Raw genomic sequence first — 14367 nt, 5'->3', positions numbered from 1 at the left:
GCAATGCTTGCTCCATGATTGTTAACATGTTGTTAGATCCTATTACTTACGGAGATGATTGATTGTATTACGCTATAAAAGCATCGTCCGATAAAGATGACGATGATGATGAAGACAATATTTTTTTTATAAACTGATAGAGTGGTTTGGGAAAGAGATGTATTATGATATATGGGCGTTGAAATAAGAAAGGTGAATAATCACATATATATTGATTGAGTTAAAATTTGAAATTTTGAGTTTTTTTTAATAAAAATCCGGTATTTCTTTTATTAAAAAAGAAAGAGTTTCAAAAAGAAAAGCGATCAAAAAACTAATTATGGTTAAAAGTTCCAATAGCCTCTCTCTCTCTCTCTCTCTCCGTCCCTCCCTCTCTCTGGTGATGGCGAGCCCCCGACACGCACTAGGTGGCACTGTTCAGTGTGCGTAGCAACCTCCTAGCAAGGCTTCTTGGTGTCCGACTCCCTGCGGTCTAAGGGGTATGGAAGGATTTCAAATGGGGTAATAATTAGATGAAGTCTAATAGGAAATGGTTCCCATACTTTCTAGTCCATTGCTGCATTAATTTCATTATCACAATAACTTGTTACAAAGGTTACGTATCCCCATCCTATTGGAATTTTTTAACACCCAACAAAAATATTCTTGACTTTGAACATTGAAAATCCAAATAACGCCAAGAAAGGTGTATGTCTTTAGCTACTTATGTGACAACAATATTGGAAAAAATATTTAGGTGGTAATGACAACAAAAATTGTCTCAACTTTATACGTGAATAATTAATATTTTTAGTGGTAATGATAAGAGTGTTGGGAAATCAACTATTCGTATGGAAAATTTTAAATAACGACGAAGTGTAGCCTTTAAATACGATAAGGGCAACAAACGTATGAAATGGGTAAAAAGATATTTATAAAATAAAAGCAATGGAATATTAAGTTTTATTTGTTCAGAACTTAAATACTAATAAATCTAGTTGAACGTTGATCAAGTCATATAAACTAATGTCAACAAACTAATTAAAAAGATTACGCGTCGTGTTTATAATAAAATAAACATGTTTTAAGATATTAGCAGATTTTTGTTTCTTTTGGTGTTCCTAATTTATTTTGATTAGATCTATATCGATTAGCACCAACGACCAAACCCCACAATCACCTGGGGGGTGGGGGGTCTATTGCATGTGCACTCGACTTCCACACGACTTCTCATTTCTCAGTAAGTACAACTTAAAATACTATGAAAGTTATATGGGACATTCGTACGTCTCAAAGTGTAACAATTAAATACTATACAAATATTTTGAAATAAAATAAAGGGAAATATACTCCACTTGTTTAGTTCATGGATTATGAATTTGATGAATTGAAATGTTAATTGTAGTAAAAGTTACGTTTGGTTTATAAAATCTAATAAATTTTAATTTTCTGATAAATTCCACCACTACTAGAAACATGGGTTTTAGCGACGGAAAAATCCGTCGCTATTCCGTCGCTAAATGTTGTTTGCAATGGATCGGCGACGGATTCACTCCATAGGTAATAAAAGGTGGCAAATTTCTCAGCGAGGGTTTTAGCGACGGATCGGTTTTTCCTTGCGACAAAGGTTGCGACAGAATATCCGTCGCTAAATGTCACTAAATGTCACTCAATGCATTCCGTCGCTGTTCTGTCGCAAATTTCCATGAACAGTTTTTTTATTTTCCGTAGCTAATCCCTTGCAAAATTTATATACTATTTTTTTTTTCCGTCGCTGATCTATCGTAAACTTTAGACATGAACTTTTTCATCACTAATCCCTTGCAAAATTCATACATTAAATTTTTTTCCTTTCCGTCGCTGATCCGTCGCACACTTTAGACATGATTTTTTTTTTCGTAGCTAATCCCTCGCAAAATTCATGCATTAAAATACTTTTTATTTTCTCACCACGAACTTCTAATATCATTTTTTTTACTATGATTCTAAAAGAAAAAATACTACAATCATCAAATTATTATACTAAAGAACATCAAATAATGATACAACCAAGCATTACAATACCAAAACTATCAAAGTTTACCAAAGTGTCATTCAAGAAACATCCAAAAACGAAACTATCCACATAACATCAAACTCCCAACGGTTTAACTTCAAAATAACATTTTAGCACCAAGAAATCCAAAGTATGCAAAATAGGTACAAACAGAAAAAAGTTTAACCTTCAAAATAACATTTTAGCTGCTCTCTTCATTTCATGTCCATCCAATCATCTTCGGTTCTCATTCCTATAAAACATTATTCAAAACAATCAAAAACATCAAATACAAAAGGTTAACAAGTCATTCAAAAACATCAAATACTAATGGTTAACATCATATTACCTCTACTTTTCAATTACCCATCATATTTTGCAAGGCTGCATACATCTTCTCCATTGCTTCATATTTTGCATCAATTTGTTGTTGTTTGGCATCTATTGCTGCAGCTTTGGCATCCATTTCCTCACGCATTTGTTGATGTTTAGCTTCCATTTCTGCAGCTTTAGCATCCATTTCGCCACACAACTCGTTTCGTACACGTTCATAGACAACCTAAAGTACAATACCATGATAGGAAACTTTGTAAGTACAATGCCATGATAGGAAAATTTGTAAGTATAATGCCATGATAGGAAACTTTGTAAGTACAATGCCATGATAGGAAAATTTGTAAGTATAATGCCATGATAGGAAACTATGTAAGTACAATGTCATGATAGGAAACTTTGTAAGTATAATACCATGATAGAAAACCTTGTAAGTACAATGCCATGATAGGAAACTTTGTAAGTACAATGCCATGATAGGAAACTTTGTAAGTACAATGCTATGATAGGAAATTTTTATAAAGTACAAAATTAAATGAACCTCTTGGGATGTTATTGTACTAGATGTTCCTTCCAAAAAGCTCGCTGGATCAGACACAGATCCGAATCCATATATTCTTCCTTTCTTAACTCCTCCGGAAACATCACACCATGTTTCATTATCCAAGAGGGGGTGGCAACTAGTATCATCACCAAACTTAGCCACCATAGCACTTTCATAAGCCTCCTATTATAGCAAAAAAAATGAAAAAATAGAAACATGAAATAAGGAATGAAATGGTTCATTCCATCCCATGAAATAAGGAATGCATAAAGTTGATTACTACTTACAAAACACTTAATTACAACTAGGCAGAGGATCAAACATTTAGAGATAATAATTTGTTTCTTTTCTTTTGTAAGTTGATTACTACTTACGAGAGATTTGTTTTCTATAAATTACTTTCTTTAACAAAGTCATTAACCCGAGTAGTAGGAAGTTTTCTTTCCTACAAAAGAATTGAAAATACCTTAACTTTAGCTGCCTGTGGTGTAATGTGCTCTTGAGTAGACCGTTTAGTGTGCAACCTTGCATAAAGTTCAACTCCTGTAGGAGGGCGTTTAAGCATTGCTTGCTACAAAATCCATTAGTAATACATTAAAAAACAAAACAAAAACTCAACAGTCTAAGTGGAAACTAACATGAGATGCAAACATCTTACCATTCTTTTCTTATGTTGACGAATAGATATAGAACCCCCGGTATATTTGGAAACAGGGCCATCTTCTAATTTATTTCTGTTATTTTTCCCTGATTGGGATAAACGTTTCCATTTGGATGTGGTCCACACTTCATTGATCATTTTTCCCAATACTCCTTTTTTATCCAATTTGTGCGATAGTCCTTTAGCAAATTTAAATCACCTTCTAGTGAGGCATTCACATTTGCAGCTTTGGCAAGTTTTAAAGATGCTTCACGTGCTCTTCGCATTACGTCAGGAAATCGTTTCTTCATACAGTCTTCCCATACCTTGCGAGCAAGAACATCAGTCTCTTCGGGCCAAACATAAAAACCCTACATGTAGATCACACATACAATTATCTTTTTCATTTTATACCAATTTTTACTTTGATAAATCATAAAAATAATAAGTACAAACCTTGAAGTGTTCCCACATTGCATCACGATGTTCTTTGTCAACCTTCTTCCATGAGGTCCATGGGCCGTCAAACATCATCTTCAGTATACATGTGATGGCTCTGATCACTGAAATCTGATCCGTAAATCATGCAAAAAATTAAAAATTAAAAAATTAGCATTAGTATTATCATTAACAAGTAAATTCATTTTCATAAACAATTTTAAAATTAACTTTAGTACTCCTTTTCAAAATCGATTTCAATGAACTTCCTTTTTGATGGGTTACTTGGAACTTGTTCCAAGATGTTTGATCCTCTAACTGAATCATTGTATGATAGGGATGCATTTGTATCTCCAGCATCACGACCACTAATGTGACTACCACTGCGACCACCACCACGGGCTCCTCGTTGCGCCATTAGTCAAAAAATAACCCTTAAAATCAAGAATTAATAAACTATTGGTTAGAACAAGTATGTATTATAATAGAAAATTATAGAAGTAAGAGAAGGTAAAATGCTATCATACACATATAAAGGAAATTGCAATGTATATAGAAAAAGAAAATGATCATTTTAGCTAAAAAGTTATTTATAAGGTCCATTAGGCAAAATATATAGTTCCAAATACATTGTTTCATTCTACATTTTTAGTAATTACTCATCATCAGAATTATCGTCACATATGTTTTCATCTTCAATATCATCTTTGGATAAATCATCCAAGTTATCATCAACTTCTTCATCCTCTTCTCTCTCAATGTCATTGTCATTAACTTCTTCTATTTCTCCTTCAATTACATGAGAAAGGGGTCATGCCACCTCATTTGCACCGCTACTTGTAGAAGGTAAAGTTGCTTCACTTTCTTGAAAGAATTGGTCCTCTTCATCCTCATCATCATCTTCTTCAGTAACATATTGTCGTGGATCATATACACCCCTTGGTTTCGTCTTGACGACAACCCACCAATCTTTCAAATCCTTCATTGCAGGATATGGTGCATAATACACTTGTTCTACTTGTGACGCTAGGATAAACGGATCTTCATTTCTTAGCCTTGATTTGTATTTAATATCAACCAAATTATGCTTTCGATCCACACGTACCCCTTCAGTAGGGTTAAACCATGTACACTTGAACAATACTACGACATAACGCCCTATGCCTTGATATTCTACTTCCAAGACCTCATCCAACAACCCATAATAGTCACACTCAGTCTCATTGTAACAAGTACCTCTTACACATACACCACTATTGTGTGTGACCCGTCCATCACCATATTTTTCAGTATGAAACTTATAACCATTGACAAAGTATCCTTTATAGGACCCAACATGTCGTAATGGTCCTCGTGCAAGGCATTTCAGATGTTGATTGATATCATTTGATTGTTGAAAAACCTACATTGATAAATTCATTTGTTAACTAATTCACAAGGGGAAGACACTTTGGTAATACAAAATTTTCTCGTATCATACTCACATGATCTTTAAACCACTTAGCAAAATGTTGATCCCTAAACCTTTCAAATGCTCCATCATCTATATCAGGTTGGCTTTGGATCACATAATTTTCAAACAACCTTAGAAAATAACAAAAATTTTAGAGTTTCACGAAATCAAGGAAAAATAGATAACTTGACATACCTTAAAAAAGGTAGAACCTCAACACAATTGATCAAGATGTAATTATGAGCAATACGCATCTCATCATCTGTCAAAGACCTCCGTTGACCACTTTTTTCGAATAATCTTCGAGATGGAACTTTGAAAATGCTTAATCGAGAGTCGACCATGGTATAACTAGGAATGTCTGGGGCCAAATTACGCGACTCACGATTCAACCGGGTTTCAATTGTAGGCAAAAAGTATTGTGAGCAAAAAGTCGATATTTCTCCAATCATGTAAGCCTCAACAATGGACCCCTCAACCTTCGCATGGTTTTTTATCTTTCTTTTCATTGATCCCAATTTCCTAAAAAGATGTTGGAAAAGACTTATTAGAAATTCCATAGGTTTTATGGTAGAATATTTTGTATGGTAAAAAATATACCTTTCATAAAGATACATCCACCTATATTGAACCGGACCACCAAGCATAGCTTCTCAAGCTAAGTGGATAACAAGATGTTCCATTGAATCATAGAATCCAGGTGGAAATATTTTTTCCAACTTGCAAATGGTTTCAACAATAGTAGTTTGCAAGCGTTGTAAGTCATATACGCGTAACACCCTTGAACATATTACACGAAAGAATGTACACAACTCTGTAATTGCATCCCATGTTGAGTTTGGCACCATACCTCTTAGAGAAGTAGGCAAAAATCTTTGAAGAAATACATGGCACTCGTGACTCTTGAATTTGTAAAAGCTATTATCATCTACATTAACGCACCCCCCAAGTTTGAGGCGTATCCGTCCGGGAATTTAAGTTTAATCAACCATTGGCATATTTTAGCTACTTGTTCTTTGCTCAAAGCAAACGATGCTCTATTTTTCATATCCTTATTTCCCTTCTTCCATGTATGCCATTGCACTCAATTGTAATACATTTCTATATCTTTTCTTGCATTCATGTTGTCTTTGCTTTTCGGAGTGTCCATCACGGTGTTGAAAAGATTTTCAAACACATTTGTCTCAATGTGCATGGGATCAAGGTTGTGTCGTATTACCAAATTCCGCCAATATGGTAGCTCCCAAAAGATGCACCTCTTAACCCAATTATGAGTAATCCCGAAACCAGGCAATTTTGCATTCTTCGCTCTAAAAGGTTTGCCTTCATTAACAGTTGGAAAGTGTCGTACTTGCTCCCAAATCTGATCACCGGTTAATATTGGTGGGGGGCTAGATCCTCAACCTTATTAGCCAGAAATCCTGTTTTGTCACCCCGATATGTGTGTTGTTCAGGTAAAACTTTTTGATGGCAGTCAAACCAACATGGTTTACTACCATGGTGTAACCGAAACGACCCCGACTCACCCATACAATACAGACATGCTAACTTGCCATGTGTGCTCCATCCCAATAACATTGCATAAGCAGGAAAGTCACTAACTGTCCAAAGAAGTATAGCTTTCATTGTGAAATTGCATTTAGTCGAAGCATCATAAGTGACAACACCGTCTGTATATAGCATCTTTAACTCGTCAATTAGCGGCCTGAGAAACACATCTATATTTTTACCTAGGCTCTTTTTTCCAGGAATAACTATGCTTAATTGAACATATGGTTCTTTTAAGCACATCCAAGGAGGCAAGTTATAAATTGAAAGGAAAACAGGCCAACATGAATACGGGGTTGTATTTTAGTTATTTGGACTGAACCCATCGGTGCATAGCCTAAGGCGAACATTCCGTGGTTCACTTGAAAATTCTTGATGCGCTGAGTCGAAATGCTTCCAAGCCTCACCATCACTTGGATGGACCATCAAACCCGGTTCCGTTTGATGTTCATAGTGCCATGTCATTTTCTTTGCCGTCTTTTTTGTCAAATACAACCTTTGGAGTCTAGGAGCAATCGGCAAGTACCTCATAACCAGATAAGGCAGTTTGCCACTCTTGTACCGATCATGATCACACACTCGAGACTTAGTCAAATCAGAATCTGCCCCATAGAATATCATGCAATGGTTTTTGCAAGCATGGATCTTTTTTTCTGGGAGTCTAATTATTTTCAAAAGCTTCTTCGTCTCATAGAAGTTCTCAACTAGTTTCTCACCTTTGGGTAGCATCTGCTTAATTATAGGAAGTATGTGATCATAGGCAGCCTCAGATATATTGTATTCCGACTTCCAATGCAACAACTCTGTTGCAGCTTGTAATTTTGAATAATTTTCACATCCATCCCACAAAGGCTCATCAGCGTCTTCCAACATATCATAGAACCCCTTGGCAGTTGGATTCGGGAGTTCCTCCATTACATCCATCAACATTTGTGTACACCCATTAACATCATCATCTTCCATCGGATCCTGCATTGGATTAGAAGATTCTTCCTCATGCTGAGATATCGTATTTCTTTCACCATGTGCCTACCAAGTTGTGTAATTAGGAGTGAAACCGTTTTGTAACAAGTGAAGCTCTACATCACCTCTTGTTTTATAATAGATGTTCTTGCATTTAAAACAAGGACATCTAATATAATCTCCATCAACAGTTGCTTCATTAGAAAAAGCAACATCCAAAAATCCTTTGACGGATGCATGATATGTTGTGCTAAGATACTCATGATCTAACCTTTTGTACATCCAATCTCTATCACTACGTGTTGACATAATGACTAGCTACAAACAAATATATAACTATTATTTAGAAATTAGATAATGCAATCATATCCACATTACTAAAAGCATCCTTGGAAACTACAGTTATACTACATGAAATACTTATTTTTATTAAAAGCTTCAGGGACCAGAAATTTAACTTTTGCAAATTAAAAACTACAGGGGCTAAAAATGTAATTTTGGAAAATTAAAACTACAGGGACAAGAATTACGGTGTCGCCAGAGTCTGTGTCATTACAAGTCTCCTCCTAAAGCACTCCTGCACACTCCTAGACATATTGGTTCACTATTGATGCAGTTGATGAAAAATAATGTTCAATAACTTCTATACTTATGTATAGATTTGATACAAATTGAAAACATGGTTTTGACAGTGAATTACTTTTTTCTGTTTATTTTAAAGGTTGAAGGGATCATATGCTAGTTGTCTCTTCCATTTGATTGTTAATATCTTTATTTATGATATGTGATAAGGGACCTAAGAAATCTAAGGGACCTAGATATCCATCAACACCCTACACCTATCTTGTTATCATTAAAGAATTTAACTTGAAACCTCTTTTTTTTTTGCAACATTGATTTTTGTATTCAGCTTTTGAGGGAAAGTCTATTGTGAATAGATAACCGATGGTATACAAAACCTAATGAAGAAGAGATTTAATTGTTCCACCAAGAAGAAGAGAACAAATGCAGGTAACATATCTGGGTCGGAAGCGAAGAACACCTTCCTTTGTTGTTAACGACTCCAAACATAATATAGAGTCAAATTTAATTTTTAAATAACGAGACTTTCACAAATCTATTAATAATAGTTATTAATTTAAAAACCAATTCATAATATAATTTCTTTTACAAAAACAAAAAAGTATCATCTACAAGTACAAACAACACAATTTAGAGATTTATTTCAACGCCTAGTCATCAAAACCACAAGAATTATTCTTGTAAAACCAATCAAGTTAATATATTTCTTTTATATAAACAAAGCAATGTAAAAATCTATTGCAATATCTTACTTTCAAAACCACGAGAGGTATAAATCATATAAAAGACGACAATGGTTGTCCATCACTTCCATGTAAATAGAAGCCATCCTAATGGAATCATTTTAATTTTTTGGAGAAGATAAACATTGCATCATATGTTTTTTTTCGTAATAAACGATTATTCTTCTAGCAACAGAGAAGTAAATCTGATATACAACGCCACATTAGATATTTGATATAAAAATGTAGTGCTCACAAAATTTTCAATCCATTATGGAATTAAACCTTTTATATAACTAATGGGACTCAACCCAGCTATGCACTAACTGTTGATGTATTTTTTTATATGAAATTAATAACAACATTAATATACTTCACTTTCTTATAATAAATATAATGATTGAATTTTGGTTTGCAATTTCCATAGTAAAACATAAGTTTTTATACAATACAATATAAGGGTTGAATGTCACCAAAGAGTAAGCAAGTTTTACAGATATTCCATGAATTGACTATAAGAATGAGCCACATTGAAGGTTATGTGTTTCCATAACATTTCTTGCAGCCTGTTTGACCTTTTGACCAGTCAAATAATGGTTTCTACAAACAGGCATGTACAAGTCAGCACCAGCCACTACTTCTCTCTCTGTCTCCTCTGTTTTCCTTAAAGTAAAAAAACCTACAACTAACATTGCATTATTAGAGCTACAGCTACTTATGAAATCTCTACATATTCAAGTCAAATTGATCTTTGTATCCATCCATGTAAATGTTAGATATGGATTGATGATTTCTTTCATTGTGAATTATATGTGGCATGATTTTTGTACTCATCAGATCTTGGATTCACAACCGGAAAGTCAAAGGCAATGTTTGAGACTTGCAGATTTTTTTGAGAGACAGAAACACGGGTGTGGCTCCTGGGCATCCCTCAGATTAGTTTCAGGTTCAGGTTCAGGGAGAGATGAAGACAAAGATCCAAATTTTGTCAAGTTTGATAACAAGACAGGGGAGAAAGAGAGAGTCTTGTAATCCAAAAAGAAACAGCCATAGCCCATATATACAGGGGCAGCAATGCAGTTACACAGACCCTTTTGAACTTTGTGAGGCTTTTTAGAAAATCTCATGAAGAAAACTATAAACAGGCTGAACTAGATAAGAAGAAAGCTCAGAAAGAGGTTGAAATGGAGAGGGCAAAGGGTATTAACTTAACAAAAAAAATAAATATAATAAAATTACAAGAATATGCAAAGCATGTTGATACCCACACACCCAGAAAGAAAGTCAAAGGGTGTTTGTTGACCAAAGGAACCTGAAAAGGGTATGGTTGTCCATGCACATACACATACACATACACCCACAGTTCCTGCATCTATTAGTTACACTTCACAGGGGTGATGTTGAAGTTCCAGTGTTAGAAAAAGTTAGTCTTTCTTCTAGGAACATGTTCTTAGGTTTGTGATCATGACTTTTGATCCACCAGATCTAACATGAAGAAATGAGATTTTAAGAGAATCAATGGGGAAACACATTATTGTTAGAAGCATGTTGCTTGAGATGCTAATTGATCTAGTAGTGACCATTACATCAGAGTAGCTTCTTGAACAATGGCATAAGATTGCCTCCTCCAAGTTTATAACTTACTTTTTTGATGAAGCAGTTCATCCTATAACTATGAGATGGGTGATGAATCTTCTCCATTCAAACAATGATTGCCTATGAAACTGGTGCTGTTGGGCTTGCTGCAGAGCATGTGGATGCATGTACAGAGATGACAGGAGAGCTTCAGGGTGAGGCTTTGATGCACAAAACTTATGCTACCAGGCTTATATAGGACTAAAGCAACCAATCAAGCCCTATATCAAGTTCTTATTCTAAGTATCTATTCTAATATAGATGCAACCGATATAAGAGGAATTACGATTGAAAAAGGAAAAAAAATGGAGAAATTAAACCCTAACGTAATATATTGTGCAATTGAACCAAACCTAACCTAATATATGACTAAAGCAAATAAAATCCATTGGTTTACCTGAATCAGAAGTTAAGGAAGAATAGGCTGCGGGAATCGGAAGCTGCAATGGTCCATGGTGTCGGCATCTGTTTGAACGGAGATGGTGAGATTAGGTTAAGCTGCAACTCGAGAGTCAAACTTACACAAACTTCGTGTTCAATTGGAGTGATAAAGCATATTTGGGAGGGAAGGAGACTTACACAAACTTCGTGAAACTGGACTTGGATTTGTCAATTTCAGCGAGAGATCTTCAATTAAAAAAAACATAGCGTGTGTATGCTCCTCAGCGTTCTCTCGCTAAATACATACCAGATGGCAAAAAGTCGACGATTTTTTTTCCCTCGTTGAACCCTCGCCAAATGCCTTCGTTTTCCACCGATTACCGAGGAATAAGGGCGCGTCGATAAAAACTTGTAAGATCCGTAACTTATCCCTCGCTAAACCCTCTCTAATATGCTATATGTTGAATAAATTAAATACTTGTTTAAACCATCGCAGATCTCTCGTGATTCCCTCTCTATAAGCCAAAATTTTGCTACAGAATAGATCCCTCTCTAAACTCGTAGCTCAAAGTCACGTTTCTAGTAGTGCACGTTTGACGAAATCGACTGGTCTTTGGTTACATACAAAAATTATATATTCAGTTCCTTATGTTTTATTTAAAAAAAAATACAAAATCTCATTCATCTTTTCTTTGTTAAAGCAACTATGTTATAACCCGTGTTGTACACGGGTTAACAACTTAAAATAACATAAATAACATTGTTACATATTTGATTATTCTTAAGAGTTATAGATTAGTTATTTGACCCAAATTAAGCATCTTTTCTTTTTGGAAAAATAAGTTTTCTAAGAAAAATGTTTTTTCAAATACAAATTTATAGGACGATAGAAACATATTGACCCAACATGATGGGATGTCATGCAGAGTTGTCACATTTTGGGTTGCAAAATTATTGATTGAATTTTGGAATATAAAATGCAAATGCTATATGCACTAATTAAGTAGGGTGTAATCAAACCGGCATCTGAGTTGATAAAATATGAAACTCTAATTAAAAACTGATCGTAGCTTGATGAAGTTCGTTAAAACAAAATTTATCATAATTTATTAAATTTTTAATTAGTCAATTACATTAAAAGATAAGTAGAATCAAATATGTTCAAGTCTCAATCACTTCTTTGCTATTGCTGTTTGTTTTAATAAAACCTGAAATAAATAATTACCAAAATAATATAATAGAAGATCAATCAAAATTGAACTTCATTATGTCACTAATGACAAATAAAATAATGTGACAATGACAAATAAAATGTATGTGTTATATGACCAATATTAAAACTTCTTTGCAATAACATAAAACTCAAAAGTAATTTTGAAGTCAAATTAAGTTTCTTTATAGCTACAATATTTAATAGTATTATCAAAGAATCCTTCGATTTCAAATGGTTTGAGTTTACAATTCCTGTTTGGTATTGCAAATTTATTCTATCATCAGTGAGGCATTGTATGAAAATTTACTTTCACTACTTAATGTAGTATATATTAAGAGTGGATAATATATAATTTAGAATTCACCAGACATAAACTTACTGATCCTAGCTTCTTAGGTCACGATCCAAAATCAAACAGTCATTTCAAGGTAGATAAAGATGATTGCACTTGCGTAAAAAAGGTGAGACATTTCACCGAACACATGGAGTGTATGTTCTATTAACCCATAATAAAATTCTAAACTCGTCTTTTGTACATAACCTAAAGAAGAATACAACAAACATTAGGTTCTCAAACCCAAATGATAATTATAAATGAAACATACCTACCTGGGTAGAGGTTTATTACTTTACGTGGTCGTGTCTAAACAACTTTAAAGAAATATGGTTTAACAATATATATGCATTCCATTTTTACAAAAAAAATGTAATTAAAAAACAATTTTGAATCACTATCTTTCAGAAGATGATATGAACGGGCATAATAATCGTATATCTCCAGATTCATAAAGATGTTCTCAAACAAAATGCAATTTGAGTCATTTGAAATAGAAATAAACCCTCAAGCATTTCATCAAACATGTTATGGGCATTATAGAATTATGCAAGAGAACTTCTCGGCTTAGGGGAACCACACTACCCACCATTTTGAAGCAAACAAATAAAAAACGATTAGCATCTATATTTATTAGCAACATAGACGTTAATGAGTGAGAGAAGTATGACCTGTGAAAGATCTCACCCACTCCTCAATCACTTGGAACCTTCACTCGGATCTTAACATAAAAAAGAACACACCTTCAATTAGATTCCCTCTAACAATTCACATACACAAAAATCGAAACCTTCAATCGGATTCCCTATAACCATTCACTTACAAAAAATCAAAATTGCCTTCAAACTTGTCTCTGTTAGAATAGAAAGTGAGAGAGTTGTGAGAAATGAGTTATACAAAGAGGTAAAATTAAAGTAAATCTATACACATAAATCGAAGAATACAAAATCCAACACGCACACTAAAATTATGAATTTTGTGCTAAAAATACATAGTAATCGTTGTCAATTGTGTGAAAGGAGTATAGCAGAGGCGGTTTAGGGATTGGGAGAAATGAAGATGAATGAATCATAATTGAAAATTTAAGAAGTGAATTGACCGAGATTTATGGGATTTTATTTAATTAATTAGACATTTACAATGATTGTGAAATTGGAATTCAAAATTGACGTTGAATTAGAGGGATTACAATGTGAAAGTCAAATTTAAATGTGTAATTGTAGTTTAAGAATGAGTTTCAATATGCAGGGAAAAATGAAAAGCTCCATATATATGAATCGATTTTCATCCTGATTTATTGGGATTATGATGAAGATATTGTTATTTTTATGGGATATATTAATTAAAACGCAGAAAGAGGACATGTGGCGTAATATTGATTTAAGAGCTTGACACATGGGAGAAGGATATTAACAATATTTATTTATTAGAAAGGGAGATAAGTCATTAATTAAACAAATTATCATCATATTTCCCATACAACTAGCGAACGAATCTAGAGTTGAAAAAGGTTAATGGCAACAAAACTCAACGAAGTTTGCTTTTTGTGTTTAAATGGTCAATCAAA

At 33.9% G+C, this 14367-nt stretch overlaps 1 protein-coding gene across 3 annotated transcripts; it reads right to left on the bottom strand.

The window, feature by feature from the left end:
• Positions 1 to 1980: 1980 nt before the first annotated feature.
• LOC111900516 (uncharacterized) lies at positions 1981 to 14066 on the bottom strand. Of its 3 annotated transcripts, XM_052765347.1 has the most exons (10): positions 13472 to 14066; positions 11452 to 11864; positions 11270 to 11337; positions 4209 to 4403; positions 3988 to 4101; positions 3550 to 3902; positions 3358 to 3462; positions 2889 to 3074; positions 2364 to 2573; positions 1981 to 2267 (listed from the first exon to the last, which is right to left on the bottom strand). In XM_052765347.1, the coding sequence occupies exons 6-9, from the start codon at positions 3688 to 3690 to the stop codon at positions 2373 to 2375; spliced, it is 633 nt and encodes a 210-aa protein (XP_052621307.1). In that variant the 5' UTR covers positions 3691 to 3902; positions 3988 to 4101; positions 4209 to 4403; positions 11270 to 11337; positions 11452 to 11864; positions 13472 to 14066; the 3' UTR covers positions 1981 to 2267; positions 2364 to 2372. The 3 variants fall into 3 exon arrangements, with proteins under 3 accessions (XP_052621307.1, XP_052621308.1, XP_052621306.1); XM_052765348.1 differs by lacking the exons at positions 11452 to 11864; positions 13472 to 14066 and adding an exon at positions 11395 to 11406 and having other exon boundaries at positions 3988 to 4403; XM_052765346.1 differs by lacking the exons at positions 1981 to 2267; positions 2364 to 2573; positions 2889 to 3074; ... (4 more) ...; positions 11452 to 11864; positions 13472 to 14066 and adding exons at positions 4455 to 5371; positions 5454 to 5553; positions 5618 to 5944; positions 6023 to 8251; positions 11395 to 11406.
• Between the last annotated feature and the right edge of the window lie 301 nt (positions 14067 to 14367).

This window comes from Lactuca sativa, chromosome 7 (genome assembly GCF_002870075.4).
Source record: "Lactuca sativa cultivar Salinas chromosome 7, Lsat_Salinas_v11, whole genome shotgun sequence".
Lineage (NCBI taxonomy): Eukaryota > Viridiplantae > Streptophyta > Magnoliopsida > Asterales > Asteraceae > Lactuca > Lactuca sativa.
This window is presented reverse-complemented; position numbering and strand designations above follow the sequence as displayed.

Coding starts and splice junctions, on each gene's coding strand:
- LOC111900516 (XM_052765346.1), bottom strand. CDS start 6,069: ATGCTTGGTGGTCCGGTTCAATATAGGTGGATGTATCTTTATGAAAG. Junction 5,945..6,022: donor TGGATGTATCTTTATGAAAG/GTATATTTTTTA, acceptor ACATCTTTTTAG/GAAATTGGGATCAATGAAAA. Junction 5,554..5,617: donor GAGGTTCTACCTTTTTTAAG/GTATGTCAAGTT, acceptor TTATTTTCTAAG/GTTGTTTGAAAATTATGTGA.